Below are 19843 nucleotides of genomic sequence, written 5' to 3' on the forward strand. Positions count from 1 at the left end.
TTAACTTGATCTTACTGGAGATAACAAGTTTGACTAAATAAAAACACTCATGTAAATGTAGTCTTCAATTATGTCTCTATAAAATAATGTCAAAGTACAATTTTTTACTAGCTTGTAAATGACAAGGTGAAAAAATGACAAGGTGAAAAGTATTAATGATTTCAAGTAATACTTCTCGTTTCTATTAAATGATTAAACTACAAATAATCCTTAGAATATTTACAGTAAACTCCGTTGCAAGTTCTAGCTAAAAAAACCCTCCCCTAAAACAAACTGTATAGAAAAACCTCATGTAATTCAGGAGGGTGCACAGAAATTTGGGAAGTGATCAAGACATAAACAAAAACATGAAATGGAAATGAGCATCCAAACCAGCAAAATATATTTAGGTAATATTACAAATACACTCAAAAATCTATTTACAGATCTAAAAACTGTATATCCAGTAAAAATCCTCCCACAAAAAGGTATTTATAAACAAGAAAAATTAACCCAGTCTCAATGGCTACTGCTTGCAACAAAGGTGCTTTACAGCCAGCATAACGTTAACTATGCCTTTAAAAAATAAACAACATTATTTCTGGGAAACTCTTGAACTGGAGATTGGATGACAACAACTACAGGGCATACAGAGCATAAGGAACTGCAAATACATAACTCTAGTAGTGCAAAACCAAAGAACAATGGCTTTTTCCCCCCAATACTTGTTCAGAGAAAAATACTACTGTGAATATGCAATTTGAGTTCCTGTAAAAGACTTAAATTTGTAGGACTCAGTGCATTTGCATGTTTCTCAAGGCTGATATAGAGGAGGTAAATGAAACAAAGTCGACATAAAATTACTAATTTGACACAAATTTATAACAAGCTTTATAACAAAATGTCTGAATATACAATACAGAGACAAACCTTGTAGAAAAAAAAGATTTTAGATTTAGATTTTTCTCTACCCAGAAATTTGCACATGCTACTGCTAAACAACTTGTATGTAACTGAGAGAATATGCAACATTCTTTGGAATTAAATTTAAATTTCTCTTTCAGGCATTGCCCCTGTCTTTTATATAGAGAAGAGAAGAGGAATAACTCCTCACTTAGATTACAGGAGCTCCTGGTGTTTGTCCCCCAGGCACATACCCAGGCTGGGCAGAGACCTGAAGAGGCACAAGCACCAGGAGCTGGAGAAAAACTCCACCTGGGAATGCTGGTCACGGTAGGATGCCTTGATGTAAGTTAGTGCAGAAGTGAAGAATTAATGTGGTTGAATTCCTCATCATCCACAGCCCTGGTTTAATTGTGTTTTGAAATATAGGACAGTCTCTTTGTCCAAAAAGGCCTCATAATTCAAATAGCTGTAAACATTTCTTTTAGTTTAAATCAGCATTTTCATCGTGCTTTTGTTGTTTAAAAAAATAACAAAATCAGAAGTAGAATACATTAGCTCATGTTACAACCATTTCAAATTCAGAAAATCAGAGGTCTTTAACTGCAAAAACTGAAACAAATCTGAAAAGACATGATTAGTTTTGCAATTAATATTTTTGCTACATTTTTAGCTGGCTCTCTATCTAACTTTCAGCAAACACCTGAATATCACCCAGTCTATCCTAGGAAAAAATCTAACAGTTTGATAAGTAAGCTCAAAACCATTTAATAACCAGAGGCAACAGAGCAACACCAATTGTTGTGTTTATTCTGCCCAAAGCTAAGCCCATCACTGCACTGCATAGTGTGATCCTATTCAAAGTCTCAGGACAGGTCAGGAGTCCTCCACCATTCCTGTTCCCCTTGTTGTACAAAAGAAAGATACAGATGATGTCCATGAAAATGTAACAGTAGCAGGTAGAGACTTACCCATTAAGATCTGTCCATTATCATTAGTAGGGAGTGTTATGGTTGATATTCAAAGCTTGTCTAAAAGAGAAAGGACTAACTTCTTGACTTCAAATGTTCACAGCGTGACTATCAGATGTTGCTTTATGGGGACTTTATGAAAAAATTCTAAGGCTCAAGTTGTAACAGTTTATAATGCAATCAGATGAACTTTTACTGAAGGAGCAGTCAAAATAATGGAGATTTTACAAACCAAATAACTGCCTTCATGCATCTATACTCAAGGGTTGTTGCCAAAAAATGCAAAAGGCAGTGCTGCTTTTCTGCAACCCAATGAATTCTTGTAACCAACTTGCGCATGAATGAGGAGTTTGTGTACCCAGCCCAGGCTCCAGAGGACAGCTTAGAACAGAGGTGCCCTAAGGTTATTCAAGAGACATACAGGATTTGTCTGCACATGAAAGCAAAATCAAAACAAATGTAATGTGCACAATCACAGGAAAATTCATCCTAAAACAGAGATCAGATCAGTCTTCCTCTGGAAATATTTACTTCTCTTTGTTAATGAGCAGTGGAGCACTTCATGTGCTAGCATGGATTCAGATGTCTGGCTTTCGGACATCTGAAATTAAATGAGATGACTCCTACCTCAGGGTCCCACATTAGGAACTTAAGTTGGATAACTGAAGTTAGATAGTGTAAGTACCCTCTGTTCTTATTGACAACAGCCACCTCTTAAATCTGTGACAGAGCTGCAATCACAGCATTTAACTAGAGAAGATACGCATTGAGTCTTCACAGGATATCTCTAATCTCTCATTTCTAGATCCACATTTATGTTATAGAAGGGGATGGAAAAAGGGAAAGACAGGTAGGGGGTGGTGTCTTGCTAAACAACATCGTGTAATATACAATAATGCAGAAACTTAGTGGCTGTCATTTGTAAATCTCAAAAAATTACCATTTTGAAGTTGGTGGGTACAAATTGCTTTGGCTATTGTTATTGTAAATCTCATTATTTATTTTGGGAGTTAATGATGGGTATCAGTGTCATCAGGTTCTCTAGCTTAAGTAGGTAAAAAGTTCACATGGCATTAGAAAAAGTTATGATGGTAAAGACTTAAAGAGCTATTATACTATTTGCATGTATTTAAATTGAAAAAAGTTATATCTACAACAAGTATCAGCTAGTACCTAACATTTTTATTAAAATACTGATGGAAACAGAAAAAAGTAAACTCTAGGTCTAGTAAATTGCACACACATATGCAAATAAAAACCCACAAATATTACTGTCCTAGCCACTTAGTTGTTTCACTACTTATTTTCTGCACTAGAGAGATGAGATCAGAAAACTATGCACCTTCTCTGACTGAAGGAAAGGCCATGACAGGATTTCTGGAGTCCCATCCAGCTCTGTAAGTGGAAGGATTAAAATTATGACCTTATAGGTGGGAGAACAGACTTAAGGAATACTCAAGATTCCCTTCTGTCCTAAGGGAATAATGCATTCCTTCCAAACTTTGCTTGTGGTTTTAATAGATAATGAACTCACTGGTCCAACCCTGTACTCAGCATTTGACATTATCATGGTCTTAGGCACAGCAAAGACTCCAGATAAACACAGAAGCAAGGCAACACTTGTATTTCCATTTTTTTATCTATGGATTATTTTCTTTATAAAATCCTTGGATTTTGTTTTGTTTTGTTCAGGGTAGCTTTTCAAAGTACAGACTAGTAAGAGCCTGGAAAAGACAAAACCACCCTAACAGGTGAGGGAAAAACACTCAGTGCAGTTTTTATTCCATATATGAATTAACTACTGGGAATATATATCCAAAGATCAACAGCAAAGATACTGAATGTTGGAAGTAACACTGAACATTTTTAAAATTCACTTCAGCAAACACTGAGCAGCACCAGAACCTCAGAGGGTTGTCTAATTTCCCTGTTTTCTGTGGCAAATTTCCACTGATGGCAGTAGAGAACTGAGACCAGGCTGAAGATGTAAAAGCAAGTAAAACTAAACATTCTTGGTAGCTACTTACCTACAGTAAGGTATTCTTCTACAGTAGCTATTTCTTTTGTTTGTTTGTTTTTTTTGGCTCAGTGCTGTTTTGTAATACTCTTGATACCATCACCTAACTTCAAGGATATGTAAATCGAGTGGAGTACTATCTTGGCTCCTTTCCTGTATTTGAACTACATAGTGGACATAAATGATAGATGAGTGTGCTATAACATTCCCAGGAGCTCTTGTCCATCAAACTGGTATCTCTGAACAAAGGCTGCTCTAAGAAACACATAGGAACATGTGAACTGTCTCCAAAATGCATGGTCATATTAAATAAGTCTCATATATGTACACACAGACCTGTAACAAAACTCAAAATATCATAATCCTACCTACCCTCTTCTGTTTAAGATTGCAGTTTCTAACTGTTGCATATAGTATAGCTGCGCAAAGAGCTGAATTAGGTGAATGCAGCAGACTTTTTCAGAGAAAAATAGTCATATAAAAAATTTTAAGTATGGTGCAGTGAGAAAGTTCCTAGAGCTCTCACTTCATTTTCTCTTTGGTTACTAATTAGGATTTGACAAGTTTGAAACCCTGTCCTGTGTCCAGCACTGTGGGAAGAAACCAACTCATTTTCAGTCTTTTCAAGCACCTAAAGCACGCTTTACAGACCCAGAACAGATTGAGACCACAAAACCAGTTTGCCAAATGTACTAATGGATAGGTAATGCGTGGGAAGTATATCATCCAGTGTTTGGCAACATCACTTCCTGTTGGCAAATGCAAAGTGTAGTCGCTCCAGTGCTTTGACACACCGTACACTGCTTTCACAGTACGTCCCTTTTCGGACCAGCTGATGTTGCTGTCGGGGTTACAGTTGTACTCAACCCACTGCCTGGTGAAGTCACCAAGCTGTGGAGGGTCTGCTTCCTCGATGTCTACAACTCTGGCCATTTCTGCTCCTTGCACGGCAACGTACTGGTCATTTACTTTTCTTACTTCTTTAACCCAAGGCTGAGAGTTCTCACAGTCTAAAACGATGATCAATCGAGAACAAAAAGTGCCGTTCTTTTCTCTCCACCACTCCAAGAGCGTGTCAAGTCGTAAAGCATCACCCCCTGTCAAAAGGACAAAAAGCTTTAATATTAGGATGAAGAAACAGAAACCTGTGAAGAATTTTTACAGTTTTGACTGGTTCTAAGAATCCCTTACTTTAACAACTTGGACAGATAAAAACACACTTTCAAGTGATCCTCTGTGATTGTAAATGTTGCAAATCTCTAGAGAAGTGTGAACTGCTTCCATCTGACTTGCTGTGGCAGATAAAACCATTAGCTCACCCTTGATTAGGGGGAAAATAAAACAAAAAACAAACACCCAAGGTGGGGGGGAAAGGCAAGCAATTCTCTCATAGTGTGAAAGAAAATACAGTCTATTGAAGAAATCTGGAAATAGATAAACAAGGAAAGAAAACCTGAAATAAAGTTTATTTTGTATTAAATCTTTATAATTTTAGGAACAAGGACTCCTTTTAAGATGTCCTTATGAATACTAAAAAAAGGCTCCTCTAAGAGATAACTTTAGAACAAAACACATGCTAACAGTTCCAAAGAAAGAATGTCAATGGGAAAGTCACCTACAGGCACAAAAATTCCAATGACCAGAAATAAGAGATTCTCTCTCTAGACACAATTGTTTTCAGAGCTTCAAGAAAACTGGTAAGGATTTACAACTTGATAAAACAAACCTCAACGAAACTTTTCCACAATATTTATTTCCTATCAGCCCAGAAGACTCTTGCAACTAGAATGTCCAGCTTCTCACGTTCCATCTCAGCTGTTGCTCCAACAGCGCTTTGACAGAGGAGACTGTAATTAAAACAAGTTAGCTATAGTGGGAGTCCTTCTGCTTAAGTGTAATAGATGTTTGCAAGATCTATGTAGCTTTGAAAAGCAGACTACTTATTGAAGTGTCTAAGGAGAACATCTTGCAAACAAATGAATAAATTTCCACTGGCTCCACAGTGATATTAAACGTGAACAACTGGTATGTCGAAGTTTTCGTCAGTTGGAGATTTACGACAAAAATACTCTAGTTTGAAAATGTCAACTTAAAAACAATGAAGAAGAAGAAGGATATAAAAATGTGATCCAGAATAACTGTATTTTAATTCCAGAGTGATTATCACTTTGGAATATAAAAGGAGTGTTTAAACACTGTTAGCTGCATATTTCAGAACTTACATTTCTACCTGTAAGGGGTGACAAAAAAGTGCTTCAAATTAATAGCTCAGAGTTAAAGCACTGTGCGTGATATTTCAGTTAAGGTAAAAGCAAAATTACAGGGCTGCAACTGTCTCCAAAAAAGTGCAAACCTGGAAAATTTAGTACCAAAGAAAATCTCTAATATACAAGCCTACAGTAATGACTTGGTACATGATCCCCAATTTCTGCAGTTGCTTACAGAAGGGACTTATATAGAAGCAGTTTCCCTTTTCTAGGTTCACCTTCTGTATCAATTATCTGTAAAAGTTTCTTTACTTGTTCACATTTCAAAAGCCTTATAAATAAACTTTATTTTAGTATAACTATGGAGGAGCACAGGTGATTTCAAAAAAACACTAGACAGAATCACTCAAACCATCTCATCCTTCACAGACACAGGCAAACACGTGCTCAGCTTCTAGCCCTACTGACCTCAAACACATGGGCCTATCAGCCAGCACAAGATTTAGGCACCAAGCTGTATAAGGAATCCAGGCGTCTGGCCACTTCTGGCTCTCTGGCAGCTTCTGCAGGCTGATGGTTAAGCCGACAGTTCCAGCAACAGAGACAAAGCTTCATTAGCCCAGCTCATGCTTTTGCCTCCACTCAGAGAACATGACCTTCCAGGTCGTTTTACTGCTCATAATTTATGCATGACTAGTTAACAGTTTCTTTTATACACCACTGTGTTGCATCTCAGCTTCCAACAACAGAGAAACATAATTAGGGAATTAATAAATTCAGTAAGCCTCCTTTAAAAGCTGTCATTACAAAGCAAAGACTACACTGCTACTGCTGTGCAGTATCATGGCATAGTCTGGCAGTGAGAAACTACTATTTCAGTTAGACATGAATGTTTTATTTAATTGTTGCCATCTCTACTCATTCTCTTCACAGGTCAGAGGACAGTACACAGTACTGGAGCTGATGACCAATGTTCCACCTGTCACAAAATGCTACTGTCCAATACTGGGGCACAAGTATATAGTCAAACAGTCTTCATCTTTTCAGTTTATATTCCAAATTATGTGCAGGAGTAGTGCTATCTGAGGAGGATCATGTTACACTCCACAATTTAACTAAAATTAATCACAAAAAAGGCATGTAAGACCTGTGACATCTGCCTGTTCCCCTCCTTTATGTAGAAGCTGAAGACGTGCTTGGACAGGGAACTGAAAAGGAGTTTTGTGAGAAACCTCAACACCACTGCATTTACACTCTATCTTTTAGCACTGAAACTTTCTTTTTAACAGCTCTTACCCTAAAAGTGAAGACAAAGTTTAATATAGGCTACTGCTACCTACACAGGTACAAAGAGACCTGAGCAACTCAGGCTGGCAAGACATAAGCCAGGACTGGACTGGAAGCTGTCCAATTTTTGCAGCATCATTTGGCTCTATATATGCTGGGAAGATGACTGTCTATGCTGCTGGCTGGAGCAGGTGGGAGGTGGAGTTTTGCTCCTTATCCTGCTTCACACTCAGCAATTGCACAGGGTGGCAGCTGCTCTTATGGACAAACCACCCTATTCCCAGAGAAGTCATTTGCCTACCCTGGCATACACTGTACTTCACCACTCATGCTCATGGTATAGCTGTGGCTTTTTAAAATCTCTGACACAGATGAAGCCTTTCAGACAAAAGTAGACATTGCTGTTCAGCAGAACAAATGGTTCAGCCATGGAGCTGCACCAAAACAGGTACAGAGCCTCCAGATGGAAAGTGACCCGTGCTTGGACATCTACCTCAGCATGACCACACACAAATATTATCTGTCTACCCTGTTGAAGAGCACATGCACCTGGAGAGAGACTGCTGACAAACAGCCAGGAGCTCACAGGCAGAGCGCTATCCAAGAGAATTCTATCCCAGTTGCAAATTTTCAATGTATTTACTATGAGAGTCACTTTTTTCACACAGTGACCTCAGAAGCTCAGTTCTCTACAGCAACAGAGCAAAGCGAAACCTTCCACTGATTCAACAATTTCAGTAGGTTTACCAAAGAATAGAGCTGAGATAGGCCATTAAAAAGAGATAAAAAATAGGTCAAGAAAATGGAAAATGGTGAAGTCTATGCCAAGCATATGATGGGGCACTGAACTGGTCCTTTATATAGGGGTTTATAGTCTTGAGGCCTGTGCCCACAGTCACTCCCAAAGTCTAGAACATCAGCAAATCATAGCTGTTTTTACAATGCAAGGTTTGCAAATATGTTTGAAGACATGCCTCTCTAGTGTGGACTGTATACATGCCTCCTATTTCTGTTATTGATTCTATGTTTTACACAAAACTCAAAGCACATCTTAAGAACATAAATACAGTCCTTCATGACTAACTAATACAGTGACACAGAATATTATATAATTCCTTCTGCCATGTCCAAGGAATGAGAAAAGATTATGCTTTTCATTACAGAGAATAAATATTCATTGAAATACAGGGGAAAATCTGTCTTTAGAGCAGGAGGTTATTTCCACTTAAAATTTTATGGGGGGGGAACAGATCTTTAAAGTTAACTTGTTGAATATGAAAATCATATGGGATGCAAATCAGGAGAATGTGAACCATGTTTAAACTTGTAAGAATACCTTTGGGGTCAACAATATTTAAACAATTTTGAGAACAAGTGAAAGATTAATAAAAACTCTTTTGCACCTAACTAAAGTGAATGAATACTAAAATTACAAAGTTCATGAAGTAACATACCTGGCTGTCATATAAAGTAAGGTAAGGAAAGAACCTCTTCTTTTCAACAACTGCATACAAAAGGGGTGCCTGCATCTCTCCATTCTCTCCACTATCAGATGTAGTCATCCTGCAACCTGGCCTGTTTTTTAAACTCCTTGTCACGTCTGAGTCTCTTAACAGTCATGCCCTGTAGTATTACCCTTTTCTTCTTCCTTCCCTTTCAAGAGCTTGCATATAAACCTGTTCTCCGAACACTAATGCTTCTTTGCCATTCTGGACAATGCAGTAATAAGTATGAACAAAACGTCAAAGTTCTGCAGTACAGTATGACTTTTTACAGAATGAACGAATTGATTTGGAAAGTTTATCAATACCAAAACTATTAATAAAAAAAATCTCCAAACTAGTTACCTGCCAGCGCCCATTCGCCAGTGCCATGTGAGTGACCACTGTAATACAGAATGTAGGTATCATGTCTGGGTCCATCTGCTGTCCGAAGTTCAAGAAAAGACTTGATCTTGGAGTGAAGGGTATCAAAGGTCAGTCCGCTTGTAGAGTAGTCACAACCATATGTCTCAATCATGTGATATGCAAAAAATCTTTGGATGGCATTAAGCATGCCAGTAGACCTCAGATTTAACTCTTGTACATGCTCAGGTGGAAGAAGAGTTGGCTGGCCATCAGGACTAAAGAGAAGGAAAACAGTTGTGATTATGCTTTATAATTATTTCATGCTTAGTGGGTTTTTAGGAATTGGTGATTTTTTCCTCTGTGCATATTTTCTCTGCTATGAAGTAGCACTGTTCTAAATTTAAACTGACTTTAAATGCACAGTTTATAAACAACTCAAATTACTGTATTTGAGTAAGGGACCACTATCTCCCTTCTGTCACACTTCACTTCAAAGCATAGTACTTACTAAACCCTGTGCTATTCCTGTAGCTGAGAGACAGAGGGAGAGAGAGGAGCTGCAATGTGAACATGCTGGAGAGATTCCAACAATTTCATAAAGCCCCACTGAGAAGCACTGTCTACACACAAGCACTTTTTCACAAACAACTGGAAAAAAGCACAGGGAGAATGAGTGCTAATCTACACAAAACATCAAATGCAAAGTGGTTTCCAATAATAAACGAAAGAGAAATTCAAATACACATTTTGCTCAGACATTTTGAAATATGGAACTCACACCAATACAGTAATTATTCCTTGTGTGGGCTGTTCAGATGCTGTTCTTCCACCATAAGAAATGCATTTCAGATAACAGTATTCAAGAGATTAGAAAATCAAAGTTTTAAGACGGTTAAAAATCAGACCTGGAACAAACCGTGTACGTGTGTGTGTGTGTCTGTATACATATGTCTGTGTGTGTCTCTATACCTATGAATATGCATATATAAGAAAAAGAGTCCCTGGGTCCAAAATGCATTTTATTTCTATTATGTACATTCTCCATAAAATATAGATGAATACGTAAAATATAAAATCAAATACTTACAGTATGTAAAATAGAGAATAAAATGTATAGTGAAAATACACACACCTTTTTTTAGGTCTACATAGCTATTCATTAATCATTACAATAAGAGATTTGGTCTTCCAAGACACCCAATTATGGGAGTGCTCTTCAGAATGAATTTTCATAAAAAGAAATGCATTCATCACTCTTCAGCCAATGTAATAAGAGTATTGATAAATAGCATGATTGACAGCTGTGCCAAAGTGGGCCTGATTTATGCTCAGTTAAACAAGAGGTTTTGTGGGTGGAAATATGAGCTTACTCTAATAATACAAAACTTGACTTATGGTGGTTTTTTTCCTATATATGTATGTATGCATATATGCATTCTTCATGCATTCTGCTTGCAAGCCAGTATGTAAAGCCACTTGGTTTCTTCATTGATCTAGCTAATTAAATTTTGCACCTCCTACCTGTCTAGTGCTCTTATGATTGTCAATGTACCACTAGTAGAGCTGTATTCAATACCTCATCATTACTGTTTGTCTCAGCAAGTGAAGACTGAGCCCATCACTAAAAGAGGCAAATCTTATTAATAAGGAAGTTTAGTTCTGTCAAGTCCTAAACAGTTGCTCAAGAGTATCTCATTCATACAAAATCAGAGGTAACTGCCAGAGCCAGAACAGTATAATACAATGACATAATTATATTGTTGCCATGGAAACAAAAATATTTTTTATTGTAATGTAAATTTTGAACATCTATTTTTTTAACCCCTAACAATAACTGACTACATGGATTCTTTTAAGGGTGCACAGCTGTAGATCAGAAGCTCAGAAAATTTGGTTTTTACACTATTTAAGATGCAGTGTCTTACACTATTTAAGATACAGATCTAAGATTAGCACACTACCTTCAGTTTCTTTGCCTGTTAATTTTTTTCCCAATTCACTACACATACTCAAATTGGGCAGTTTTCATAAATTGGGCAGTTCTATTTTTAAGCCTCTTATTTCAACTGACTACTCTGTTTCTCTTGTAGCTTAAACAGATGATTTACATAGGTCTTGTTTATCATTTACAAAACAAATGGGCCCACACTAATTTTAATTATATGGCTAAAGAAGCATTTGCAAGTTTAAAGCTTATAAGAAAAACACACAAAATGGTAAATAATAATTGCACAATCCCTCTACCCCCAAGCATTTCTCACACAGTAACATTTACGTTGGACAAAAGTCAGCTGTAAATTCTCAATATGAAGACCTGACACGCAGTCCAATCACAAATCTAATTTCATTGCCCTTTAAATCTAGATGGTATCTCATTTAACAGAATTCAAAATTGGTTTTAGATTATCTGCTTGGTTTATTAAATCTCCTCATGTAAAATACGTGCACTCAGTCAAATGCCCCAATCCTCCTTTGCATGAGATATGGGCTATGGAACCTGCCCATGCACAACTGGCCTGAAGATATAAAAAGCTGGAGTTGGGAGTTATCGATTCCAGAAGATGAGAAAAACATAAAAATAGAAAATCTTCCTATTATTTAAATTTGAATTTAATTATTGGAAAATAGAAGCTAAATTACTGCATTGCCTCCACGAGCTAACAGTACACTTACAATACTGTGACACTGAAATACATGGTAACTATACCTGCAAAAGTTGGTGGGAATCACAACAGCATACCCAACACATGTTCCTCCTAAGCAGTTTCCCAGCTCATGGAAAAGCCCATGAGCCATGGACTCCAGAGGTAAAACAATGAGAAACACACTCATGAAGATCCCATTGGTTGGCTAAAAAGAAAATAAAGAGATTTAGGCATTGCATGAGAAATCCTTCCTGTCTGTTGGTTATGGTTTTATGAACCCTAGTTCCCTGTATTTGATCACACATAACTGGGTCCTCAAACATCCAAAATATTATTTGTAATGTATACTTATTTTTCCACACTACTCTAAAAACAAATAAAAGACTCTGGGAAAACGTGGCTGGTAAGCAGGGATCGCTCTTCTGAAAGGAATGCATTTGCAAACACTGATCACAGCTTAGTTTTACCCATTCAGACAAGAGAATCAAATGCCACAAAACTATTTATATGTGTAAAATAAGTATATCTGTAAACATCTGCAGGGTCAGGTCTTAATCAATAAGGTATAACACAGAACAATATGTACCTAGAATCAGATTACAGCACACCGTATTGCATCCACCCCTAGAGGTATTCAAAAGACATATAGACGTGGCACTTAAGGACATGGTTTAGTGGTGGGTTAACAGCTGGCCTCAACGATCTTAGAGGTCTTCTCCAACCTAAACCATTCTATGTTCACTGAAAATATACATTCAAATGTTCTTGCTTTTTAACACCAAGGAGTTTCCACAATATTCTTTGTGGAACACTATGTATCACACAAAAGATGACTTCTGAGAATATTCATGAACATTATTTCAATTAAAAAGACCATTATCAGTTACATAAATACCAGATGAGTAGGAACATCCCCTACAGGACTTCATAGCATTCACAGAGCTAATAGCCTATATAGAGTTTTCCTGTCTTGTAGGGAAAAAAGCAGTTTTGGAAAAGGTTACTCTTACTGGTACGTAGCTGAGTTCCATGCACAAGTAAAATAAAATGGACTTCTGATATACCAGATGTCACTGAGAGGCAGAACAGATACAGATTAATTTTAATTATTTTAGTATGATGTGAATGGGTTAATGAAGCATTAAATGTTTTAGGAAAGGTAGAAACAGTATTATAATTAACTAAGAACTGTAAATATCATGATGCATTTGTTAAATATTAATGTTTGTTATGTAGCAAAGGAAATAAATTCATAGCAACAGATTTCTGTCTTGAGAAGAGTCCTGTGGTCTCTGATCCTCTCTATGTTTTATTCACCCTCTTTGCATAAATCTACAATATTGATGTTTTAAAAAAATGTGGATATTGCCTTACTGTTTAACAGTCCATGATTTGATAGGGACTGGTAGTTCAACTCAATACATAGTCAAAGCTATTATTAATTTGGAAAGTAAACAATACTGAAAAAAATGATGCCTAAACCAACTTAGTTCTTGTTGGCATATGGCACTAACTCAACTACATTCAGTTTTTAAACACACGTCTCAGCCTGAAAGAACAGCGTTACCCATCTAATGCGCTTCCTGCCTAAGGAAGAACACCATTTGCTACCTGTCCTGATTTTAAAAAGTGTCCCATCATGTTTCTGATGGAAGGACCTCCCCTATGTGTCCTTGAAATGGTGACAGCAATACTTCTTACCACAAATAAACACCAGAGTCTTATACTAAATGATAACTGATAGCATTATTAACAGATGGCACCGACTTCCCCCCAATGCACACAATTCCCTGAAATAACCAGAAGACAGAAAAGCTCAAATCACTGTAACAATTAGGGTGCAACCTCAATGTTTTCTTGTCAACAAGGAGAAAAAAACTCCTTTAACTAAGGGAATATATTTTTTGTTTCAGATTTATCTGCAGGAAGCACTCTTTGTCATTGCTGTTTCCCAAATGCACTTTGAAAAAGAAAAAGACTCAGAGCAGAAGCAATAAAAACTTACGAAGATTTGGTCAGATTATATACTGTAGAAACCTTGTAGGAGATAACACAGATGAAACAGCGGAGCTTGGTAGCTAAATTAAGTTTCAAGACTTGGAGACTTACTTTTCTAGTTGTAGATACCAAAATGTATCTACTAATTTTCTGGAAGATACAAAGAAAAAAGGGAAGACTTGGGTGCTCCAGAAATTGAAGGGCTTCTCTAGAAAATCTTCCTATTCATGATCAGTTAGTTAGAGGATTTTCTAACCTTTGGACCAGGAAATATCATAATACATTTTTATGACAAATTGAGCTTTTCCAGCATATATAGATATATCTCTTCTTGGATCTTGCTACAGCAAACCGCTCTTACATTGCATCATTGTTTTGATCATGGTGAACATATTACAAAACAAAAAACACAACTGCTGACAAAAACTAGAGCAATCATAATATCCTAAATAATACTATTATATTATTACTTTATAAGAATTTGATTGTAGAAGTTCTCTTACAGCATGGCATGTTGTTTTAAACACTCCCTGCATTTTCCCAATTCCCTAAACACATGCAAGTTATTAAACTCACAGTGTTCTACTGTAACACAACTTGAAATTATCACAAAAACTCACTCTGTGGCTGACTACTAAAAAACATTTACATTTAATTATTGAAAGTACTCCTACTAATATGAAGATACTGGCAAGAAAATTCCCAAGGACTTGTGGGATAAGGATCTCACATAGAAACTCTATGGATCATCTTGGTGATCCTGCTTTCAGTTTGTACCAATTACTAAATGGGAATGGGAAATAAGCTCTATAGTGTGATGAATCAACTCAGCTCCATTTGAGGTTTCAACTTTGTTCTCTTTCAGTGGCCATCTTATGCTACGGAGTACGAAAGTGCTACTAGCATATTTTACATTTATAGACATCTATCTAATGTAAAGATGATAGCACTTGCTGTCAGCACTTTTTCAACAGTTTGATTTCGTGAAAATATGTCACTAACAAATATAAAAAACTGACTAATGATGATCAGTGCAGCTCTATAACAGGATAATAAAATATTTAATTCAGTGTTGCAAAAAAATGACTGGTGGCATTTTAAAATACCCAAACTATAAAGAACTTCAAATAGCAAAAATAATATCTTATTTAGTAATAACAGTAAAACTGAAGATAGGTTACTCGTTTAAGATAAAGAGCTAAAATGCCAGGTGGAGGCTGTCAGTGCTTTATTAAATCCCAAAGATTTGAGGACTGGTCCTTAATGGAGCAGATGGCCACAGATGCACAAGTAGAGCCAAAAAGGGATTTTGTTCTTTCATCTATTCAACCCATTTTCATTCTGTTTTTGATTGCGCTGGCAGTCTGAGCCTGTAGCACATCCCTGTACTCTAAGTGCCCATTGATTCCAGACAGACTGTTCAAAAAGCAAACAGAAGATAGGGACCATCGAGGCAATCCCACTAGAAAAACATGAGAAATCATTTCTTCTCTTACTCTTAGGTTTTTTTTTGTCTGTCTTCTTCTGAAGGAAATAAATACACAGTGTAGTCTCATTTCAAATAATGTAGAAAAGGTAAAAGAAAAAAATCTACTTTTTGCCTCTGATGACTGAAATGACAAAGAATAAAAGATTGGGGAGATTCACTAGTAGTATTATCTTTCCACTTTCTCTAGTTTTTTGAACAATGCTTATTGCTAAGTGTAACTTAAAACACCACAAGCATTTAGAGGTATTTTACCGCAAAGATACGAATTTTACATTCATGGACACAACAACTCCCATCCCAAAGAGTAACCACTGTTTGAAACACACCAACTCTGGAACTGAATGTAATTCTGGACGTGTGAATAAATAGGTAAGAAAAAAGCAAACAAAACATTATTTTAAATTGGAAGTCAGTTACAAAGAGCTACAGAAGAGCCCTTCTGTTTAAAATAGAAATAAATTGCTAAACATATGTCAACTAAGATGATCACAGAATCACCGAATGGATGAGGGTAAAAGGAGCTTCTGGAAATTGTCTGCTCAACATGCTGCTCAAGCAGGGCGACCTACAGCAGGCTGCCTGGGATTATATCTGACAGACCAGCAACTGGGAAGGCTTACAAAGATGTCTTTGTGCATTTCCAAGCAAAAATACTGCCCTGCTTTCCATTATCCAAGTTGAATAATATTTACCTGTTTTTATAAACACACAAAAAAACTCCTTCCAAACAAACTGAAGAAGTACACACTCTGTGACACAGAAGACTCAGGAGAAAAAAAAGTAACACAGTAACTAATCTACAAATATTTGAGGAATAGCTGATTTCAAACGAGGACAAGATATACATATTACAGGTAAAAAGAAGTGCAAAGACAAAATTTGTAAAGCTACAAAGTAGATCAGCTACCAGATGAAACAGTCTTATAACAAGTTACTGAATGGGAGAACAGTCTCTGGAGAGCAATAAATAATCAGTTATTTCTGAGTGTTAAAACAACAGTGGGAAAATCTAGAAAACAGTTTGCAGAAAATAGTTGTCACACTCACTGGTAGATGGATTTAATGTGTTATGTTTCCTATCCCTGACTCCTGTTCTAATATGGTAAAGCCTGTGCTTTAATCTATGTCCATGTCCCAGCAAAACCAAAGCGGTTGTCAGTTTAAAAACATACTAAACGGACTTCTGCTTTTTTAAATACAAAATTAATGAGATTTAAATACGAAATTAATGAGATTTTGACAGTAAGCTTAACATATAGATCAGACTCTTTAGACTATGAGTGATTACATTCTTTCTCTTGTCACCCGAGATCCCCTTCAGGACAGAGGGCCTCTGGAAGTGGTGGTGACTGCCCCAAGGTGTGCTGCCACTGTGGATGCAGCAGGTAACCTGAGGGAGCCCTCGGGACAGGACTGGAGAGACAGAGAGATAAGGAGGGCTGAGCGCAAATCACAGAGTGGAAGACAGGCAGCAAAAATTAACAGGATAGAGGGTGTGCTTGAGAAGTGATAAGCAGTAAGGAAGGGGAACTTAGGATCCAGCTAGGATCCCTGGGAACAGTAGGGAAAGAGGGAATCAAGATATTACAAAAGAAACTGAAAAGATGAGCCTACAAAGAAATTGCAAAGCACAGTCAAATCAGCAAGGAGGGGAGAAACGATCAGTGATGAAAAGAAAGAGGGGAACTAAAGATGACCAGACAGACAGAGAGGAAAAAAGCAGGAGTGGCATGGTTATTTGAGAAAATTTGGAAAGAGGACAGAGGATGCAGCAGGATCTCTATAGGGAAGAAAACTCAAACAAACCAACAAGAACCCCCTGCTGAATAAGTAAAGCCTGAAGAGGATTGGATTAAAAACACAAGCCAGGAAGAAAAGCAGGGATAAAAAGAAGGAGAAAGACTGGGTATGATTTGCATTCAAAAAGTTATTTAATCTGTGATGTTAACAAAAGTATGTACAAGTAAATATAGATGTTACTGAGAAAACCTCTTACTATTCAGAAAATAATCTTGTTTCTAGAGAAGTTCAAAAAAGTCACCATCTTCAAATTTTATTAAGGCATTGTAAATTTAGCCTTTAAGAAACACCAGGCAACCACACCAGAATAAAGAATACAAAATCACTAACTCTCCCCAAACAAGAAAGTATTCCTACATACAATAAAGCAATTTGTCTCCCATAAATAATTAGAGTTAAATAGTACTGTCCATTTAAGTATTCAAGCATAAAGTGAATACTATTATTTTACTAACTCATAAAATTCACTAAAACCAAGAGTAATGTACTGAAAGTACTTCATTACATTACACTACCTGTCTCTAAGATAGTTCATTTTTCTCTTGGTAATATTAAATACAAGTCTTCCAGGGATAATAATTATCTTTGGCCAGTTATTCAGAAAACCTGTAGTTAGAGCACTTAACAAAATCTGATTATAAGTTTCTGAGACAAAGAATGCCCCAAACCTTTCCAAGATCTTTGCCTGCAAATTTCGAGATATTCATTACAAATTTTTCATCATTTTACTGCCTTCTGAAAGAACTAATGTCTGAGTCATTTGCATGACTTCTGCTGGATCTTGTCCCATCCAAGGGCCTAATTATGAACAGGCACATGACTAATTGCTGTAATAAGTTGGCGCTCTAGAGTCTATTGATTTGACTGCAATTACTCACACAAATGTAAAGGCAGGTGCTGAACACTTCCTGCAAATTTTGCAAGGAAAATGTCCATGTATTTCTAGCAAGATTGCAAGGTGTCTCTCCTCTGCAGCTAGAGCATAGATTATTATCAGAAGCAAATCATGTCCCACCTGAAACAAGGCCCACTGAAAGATAAGCTGTTACTCCACTTTTTAATGCAACCAACTTTGACCATTTACTTCTACAGTTCTTCTCAAGCACATGCCAAAGCACCAGGAAGAGAGATTTTAAACCCTTGTCTCATTACAAGAGCTGCATTCCCCTTAAAGAAATATTCTTGGCTAAACAGGACTTTCAGCCTCAACAGCTTTGAATCAGTCAGAAAACCAGTCTGTGCTACGGTGAGTTAATCGACCTCACTTTAAAAACCTTTCCACAGAAGTAGATTTGATATTTTTCTGGTAATTTTAATCAAATAGAATACTTCTAGCCACCAATTAGCAGACAACTGGCTCTTTAGGTCTTGACCTTTCATACACTTGAGATTTATACGAAGCAAAGATATTACAGTTATTAGAAATGTTAAGAGAGCATATATAATATGTGCTTGTAACAAAGTTCTCCGTGAAAGAGAACCCCTCCTCTCCACCACCCCATTTCTGGCTGCAACCTAACACACACAGTTCAGTTAGATTATTTTTTTTATATGCTTTTCCTAATTATTTAAAGCTGCCTGTTAGAAAGCACCTTTCCAAGGCTCAGGTTTTTAACCTGTTCATTATAAAGGAGGTCAAATGGCACACCATGAAGTGATTTCAAGCCACCTCTCTTATCAAATGCACTATCATTAAACAAGTGTTCAGTACATCTTCAGAGTGAGGAAAGGTAGAAATAAAAAATGTTTCACCTTCCAGGTAATATTTAACAGATTTCAAATATAATTCACACTTACTGAAATAACTACATAAATCCCAAACTGATGTTACAAAGACTGAAGATCGTTAATCTTACCCATATAAAAAATGCCTTAAACAATTTTTAAAAGAGCAAACACATTTTCAGAAACTGGTGACTGGCATTCCTAAGAAACCCTACGGAAAAAATACGATGAAAATGTAAGTTGGAAGAATTTCCTTACTACAAGAATGCAAGAGCGGCTTTATTAGTCTGCACCAAAGGTTCAACTACTAGAAGGTCTGGTCCCCAAGGAGGCCAAATCGATGCCTACGAAAGTCTGCAAGAACAGACCAAGAACATGTTTCCTGAGCACTCTAACCACCAGCAGCTCGAGGATTTTGTGAGTCAGATGTGGTTTCCAAATAGTACACAAACCTCAGTTAATTTATTTCCATGAGCTCGTCCAGCTTTTTCCTGAGCCTCTGTAACCACTGGGCACACACAGATACACAGACCCAGAGCTCACTCAGCACAGAACAAGGAACTATTTCTCCCAACCTGACTCCTTCAACATTTGCACTGAAACTGATCATTTATTGTCTCTTATTACTTACCTTCTACAACATCAAACCTGGTTCATATGTTAATCATATTCTCACTTAGTTCTACTTTTTTTCTGACTGAAGCATCCTTATTTATTAATTTTTTTTCATGCAAACTCTTTCATGTCTACAATGAATTTCATCACCCTTCAACAACCTTTGCTTGTTTTCTTACCTATAGGAAAGCAAGTAAGAACTGCACACTTATTCAAAATATGGAAGCTACAGATTTATACAGTGGCATAATGATACCTCCAGTCCTTTCCTAATAATTCCCAATATTTAATTTGCTTTTTTGATCACTAATAAACACTAAGTTGATGTTTTCACGGAAATGCATCTCTCTCTCTACCACA

At 36.8% G+C, this 19843-nt stretch overlaps 1 protein-coding gene across 3 annotated transcripts in view; it reads right to left on the bottom strand.

The window, feature by feature from the left end:
• Positions 1-355: 355 nt before the first annotated feature.
• TMEM168 (transmembrane protein 168) overlaps positions 356-19843 on the bottom strand; it is a 26865-nt gene continuing 7377 nt past the window's right edge. For all 3 annotated transcript variants that reach the window (XM_027880927.1, XM_027880926.1, XM_027880929.1), the window contains 3 exons: positions 11919-12061; positions 9212-9486; positions 356-4967 (listed from right to left, as the gene is read on the bottom strand). In XM_027880927.1, coding sequence (XP_027736728.1) covers positions 4420-4967; positions 9212-9486; positions 11919-12061 — 966 coding nt within the window. In that variant the 3' untranslated portion in view covers positions 356-4419. The remainder of the gene's footprint in view (positions 4968-9211; positions 9487-11918; positions 12062-19843) is intronic.

Source organism: Empidonax traillii, unplaced genomic scaffold (genome assembly GCF_003031625.1).
Source record: "Empidonax traillii isolate 1590-97213 ecotype Southwest subspecies unplaced genomic scaffold, ASM303162v1 scaffold80:size1517328, whole genome shotgun sequence".
NCBI classification, from domain to species: domain Eukaryota; kingdom Metazoa; phylum Chordata; class Aves; order Passeriformes; family Tyrannidae; genus Empidonax; species Empidonax traillii.